The 5,857-nt window shown below is 35.9% G+C and overlaps 1 protein-coding gene across 1 annotated transcript; it reads left to right on the top strand.

Annotated features, from left to right (window-relative positions):
• The first annotated feature begins 745 nt into the window (after window positions 1-745).
• LOC149226621 (patatin-like protein 6) lies at window positions 746-2,937 on the top strand. The gene is made up of 2 exons (XM_089377540.1): window positions 746-1,936; window positions 2,064-2,937. The coding sequence occupies exons 1-2, from the start codon at window positions 917-919 to the stop codon at window positions 2,352-2,354; spliced, it is 1,311 nt and encodes a 436-aa protein (XP_089233666.1). The 5' UTR covers window positions 746-916; the 3' UTR covers window positions 2,355-2,937.
• Window positions 2,938-5,857: the final 2,920 nt, after the last annotated feature.

A 5,857-nucleotide genomic window follows, 5' to 3' on the forward strand; every position in this document is an offset into this window, starting at 1 on the left:
TTATAATAATCCATTCTACCACTTCCAAAGATTTAAAAAAAAATCAATTTATATATAATATTAATTAATAATTTTATTGTATCTCTTTATAGATACGTGACACTGTATAATTAATCTAATTTTCATCCATATTTATAAATATATGATATTAATTATTAAATCAAAATTTCGTCACATATATTTTTAATTTTTGTTTAAGAAAATAAATCAAATAAAACAAATAATACTTTACCAAATATTTCCCATTTGTTTTGACCAAATTGATATTAACTATTAAAACTAATTTTAACTATATTTAATAATAATAAAATGATTTCCAAGTTAAAATACCGTCTCTTTCCAAAAGAACACAAATGTCTATGGTAAATAGTATTTTATGTCGGTAAAAATCAGCAGGGATTTTCACGCGTTTTTATGTCAGTGACGGCGTTATAGCACCACATGGCCGCCATCACTGGCCCTTTCTTCCGGTGGGTCCGGTTTCCGTTACCGTTAATTTCACGGCCAACCAGTCACTTCTTGTCAAGATTCTTACGCGCTTCATAGAGAACGGAACTCAGGTATGGCGGAAAAACGCATGACGGCCGTTGCCAGTTGTAATCCGAGACGAGCGGAGACTGGGGTAGAAGTGGGGTTAGTAATTTGGTAGGGGTGAGTGGGGTACGGGGGGCGGGGTCGTTGAGTTATTAGGCAGCTCGCGGAAGATATGTTTAATCTGCATTGGAGATTCTGCTGTCTGATGGTGACGGATTCGACCAAAACACATAGCCTTCCTCTATATAAATCCCCACTAACCCCATGCAGATACCCACATCAATTCTACAATTCCAGTTTATCATCTACTAATTGCTGCAAATTGACAAAAGAGACAATCCGGCTACGTCTCTTTCTGCATTTGCATTAGAACTATCGAAATATGGAGCCGGGACTCGAATCTGGAGATGGCCGACTGAGCAGCGACAGCAACAGGCTCAGCTACCAGATCTTCTCTATGCTGGAGAACAATTTTCTGTTCGGCTACGACTGGGAGAAGGCGCTCCTTAACAAAAAATCGACAGGCGGAAAGGTCCGCATTCTGAGCATTGATGGTGGGGGGATGCAAGGCATCGTAGCTGGGCGCACGCTGGCCTATCTAGAAGAAGCCCTGCAGAGAAAAACCGGCGTTCCCGACGCCAGAATCGCGGATTTCTTTGATGTAGCGATTGGCACTGGCGTTGGTGGGCTCATCGCCACCATGCTTTTTGCCGACGACGGCAGTGGCCGGCCGCTCTGCCGGGCTGATGAAGCGTGGAGGCTGTTGGCGGAGGAGGGCCGCAGAATGTTCAAGCCGGCGTCGGGGGGTCTCGTGGCTAAATTCCGGGGCTCGGGCGCTCGGTTCTCTGGCAAGAGCATGGAGCGTGTGCTGAAGCGCCTGTTCGCCACCAAGGACGGCCGGAGCATGACGCTGAAGGAAACGGTAAAGCCCCTCTTGATTCCCTGCTATGACCTGTCCAGCGCGGCCCCTTTTCTTTTCTCCCGCGCGGACGCGCTCGAGACTGATAACTTCGACTTCCGCCTCTGGGAAGTCTGCCGGGCGGCGGCGGCAGCGCCGGGGTTCTTCGAGCCCGTGCTCATGAGCTCCGTCGACGGGCAGACCGCCTGCACGGCGATCGACGCTGGGTTGGTGATGAACAATCCCACCGCCGCGGCCATAACCCATGTTCTGCATAACAAGCAGGAGTTTCCGTCTGTGGGAGGCGTGGAGGATTTGCTGGTGCTTTCAATAGGAACCGGGCAGTTCGATCGGGCATACGATTACGACAAGGTGAAGCGATGGGGGGCTGCCCACTGGGCTAAACCCATCTTCAAAATCGTCGGCGATGCAGTGTCCGACAATGTTGATCACGCCATGAGCATGGCATTCGGGCAAAGCAGGCGCAATTACGTCAGGATTCAGGTAACCTGATACTGCAAGTAGATTGTAACTTAATTATCCTAACAGCAGCAAATTTCAAGATGCGTTTTCTTTTAATTTATACCCATTTCTTGTTTCCTGAACAAGATCGTGCTTTGGGTATTTACAGGGGAGCGGATTCCCGGAGAAATGCATGGGTGATGCCGACGATCCGAGCGAAGAAAATGTGAAGATGCTGATCAATTTTGCAGACGGCATATTGAAGCAAAAGAGCCTGGAGTCTCTCCCCTTCGGAGGAAAACGAAAGCTCTCCCTCAGCAACGCCGAGAGGCTCGACTGGCTCGCCGAACAGGTGGTTGCAGAGCATCTGTCAAGACTCTCGAGGCCCATTCCCACTGTACTGCTGAAGCAGCCGAGCACTCCAAGCTCACTATCGAGTTCCGCACGCATATCGCCCTAACAATTCCCAATCATTCTTCAAAATGACTTGTTTTGACAGGAAGGGAGAAAAAAATCCGGAATGCAGGCACCCTCTGCAATTTTTTAGTGTTTTATATTGATGGGCCAAGTAGGTAATTAACGGTGTTTGTTAGATAGTTTTTGCGGCTACTGGATGTAGCTAATTAACGGCGTTGTTAGATGGTTTTTGCGAGCTGCAATTAGTGACCGGAAGTAGATGATTAACGGCGTTGTTAGATAGGTTTTACGATTAGCCATAGCCGCCGGCTTGCCAGCGATAAAAATCTGAGATCCGAGCCCAGCTGTGCTGTTTGCTGTCTGTACATTATGGTCCTAATATGACTGTACGTGTGGGCGTGACTGTTCACTGTAACTATATAATGGTATTTGGTTGGATTGATCATTAATGTGTGAAGGCCTTCGTACACTGTAGAGGATTGGGAATGTCTCCGTATGACTGACAAACTTACACATGAAGTGAAATATTTTATGCTGAATTAGCATTTCCCTTGTAATTTCCTTACTAGTTCAATCACATCAAATTCATCAGATTCTTGCAATGAAATATGATTTTTTTTTGGTTAGTTTGACCTCTGAACAATGAAGAATAACTGGAGTATTTTTGTGATGGATTTTGATGTTTCTCCATTTCAATATAAACAGTTTACCTTTTAGTTTTTTAAAGATTTTTTTAACCATTTTCTTCATATATTTAAAGCTTCAAAGCTTATACAGTTGCATTGATTTTTTTTTGGTTGGTTTCACACCCAGTATCCATCACTCTAAGGATCAGAGATATGTTTATCTTTTTATCTTCTGAAAATGTTTGACTTTGTTTTACATGTCTCTGTGGACACTGATTGACTTTGTTTTACATGTCACTGTAGACACTGATCTATACGTACTTTTTACTTTTATCAGTCTAACAGTGGTAGAAAAAGGACCTGGGGCATAGACTTATGGACTTTATGACTTACAACTCATCACATATTTCTTTGTGCTTTGAAATGTTAAAGCTGCCAAATGTGAAAATGGTTTCTCCCTTTCTTATGACTCACAGCTCATCACTTAGGCACGTAATTACTTATTGGCAATGTCTTGTTTATCTAGCTTGTTTAGTATGTTTTCTTGGAATAATTTGGGAATTTAACCCAGTGACCTTAGGTGGTACTGAAAGGGTACAAGGTGGTGAATATTGCCCCTACAAATGGAATAGGTGGCACTGAAAGGGTCCAAGGTGGTGAATATTGCCCTTACAAATGGAATACGGGATCCTATAGAATTTTTGGAAGACGGAATCCTTGACAATTTTTAGGAGATACAAGCTATGAATGCGATATCAATTTTTCAGTAATATAAATATACGATGAAATTAAAAATAATTTATCAAACTTATCACATATTTCTTTATGCTTTGAAAGGCAAATGTTAAAATTGTTTTTCTCTTTCTTTCTTTTACAAAGGTTACTTTAATTATATATATATATTATAGTTAAAAAACATATATATTTATTTATTATATATTTTAACATAAAATAAATAATTGGTAAGAAATATTAATATTTAAATTATATTAAAATATTAAAAAATATTATTATTTAATTTTTATTATTATCTTTCTTTTTTGTTTGCGAGACAAGGGATTCACTTCTATGTATACATACTTTACCTTTTTTGATTTACTTCTTAGAAGGAAAAACATGCTTTTAACCATTAAGCCGATTCAAATTGTATTTATAAGAATATATATTGATTAATTATATTTATAAGAATATTTATTTTAAAATTAAATGAGATTTTCAAAATTTTAATTAATTTATTAATAATTATGAGATAAATGATAAGAATTTAACTTTTAAAAATTGTTTTAAAATATTCCACAAAGATTATTCACTATTTAATTTAATTTATGATTATACTATATTTTTAACCATATAAAATACTCTATTAACTGAAACAATTATTAGGATGTTATTTATGGTCTCATTTATAGTTTTGGTTGTGTATGTATAATCAATTTTTTAAAATTAATTTTAATTTAGAATTTTTTTAATATTTAATTATTTATATAGTCTTTTAATAATAATTTTTTATAGTTGTAGAAGCAAAGTTTAATACATCAAAAAAAATATTACTTGCCTCTATTACATTTTAAAATAAATTCTTGTTTTACAGTATCATATAATTTTATAAAAGAAGTATTGTTGAAAATGAAAAAGTAATAGGTGTGAAAATGTTTAGAAAGCAACCTATAGTAAAGAAGATCTCATTCATTGATATTTAAAAATTGAAATTTCAAAATTTATAGAGTTTTTTAGGAATTTGGTAAGCTAGAAAGGCAAAGTTGTTTAAGAATAAGGTACAATATAACCAAATAATTAAAAAAATGCTTGGCCATTTTTTTATAGGGTTTTTGAAGAAAATGCATTTAAAGGTAAAATAAGATGAACCCTATATCTCCATAAAGGTTACAATATCTCTTTTTTCTACTCATACAATATCTCTTTTTCTACTCATATTGGCAATGAAACAAATAGTAAGTCTTATTTTATGGTTGGCTTTGGAAAATAAAAATAAAAAATTACACTAGCAAATTTATGGTGATTTTTTATTTATCATATAATATATGAAAATGGATTTGTTTTTATACGACCACACATTGCAATTTTTATTTCAAAATATCATGAGCTACAAATTAGTTTCCTCTCACATTACATTCTATATATATATAAAAGTTGAATAGACTTCCTTGGAAAGAAAAATCTAAAAAATGATTGAAAATACTTGAAATCATACTTTAAAATATATACATATTTCCTAGTTTTAATTATAATGTACTATTTTAATCAAACAATTCTTAACTTAATTTTTTTAACCATATATCATTAAAACTAGAGATGCTTTTTTTTTTCTTTAATTAAACCTCAATGGTGCCAAAAAACATATTTCCTTTTGAAAATTCACCAAACAAATTTATTTTTGAAAACTATACAATTGTATAGAATTATACTTGCAACTTGCTCATTCTAATCTCATATTTATAGGCTTTTAATTCCATGTTGAATTATAATGTACTATTTTAATCAAACAATGCTTAACCTAATTTTTTTAACCATATATCACTAAAACTAAAGATGTTTTTCTCGCTTTAATTAAACCTCAATGGTGCCAACAACATATTTCTTTTCGAAAACTCACTAAACAAATTTCTTTTTGAAAACTATATAATTATATAGCATTGCAACTCGCTCATTCTAATCTCATATTTATTGGTTTTTAATTCCATGTTGAATGTTAACAACATTTTTATTTTATATAATGACATTACATTACTTTTCCTTTTGGGGAAAAAGTTAAGCTATATATATTCCCCAGATAGGGTGCCCTAATGGGATCCCTCCCCACTCTCTCTGACATGGTGATAATACATATCCACATTTGCTACAACAAGAGCGTCATATGCCTCATGAGGGACCTGCGTGTCACCTTGACGATTCACCCATC

The sequence above is a fragment of the Pinus tabuliformis genome, chromosome J (genome assembly GCF_031772625.1).
Source record: "Pinus tabuliformis cultivar Carrire ecotype Pingquan chromosome J, CPIR1, whole genome shotgun sequence".
NCBI lineage: Eukaryota > Viridiplantae > Streptophyta > Pinopsida > Pinales > Pinaceae > Pinus > Pinus tabuliformis.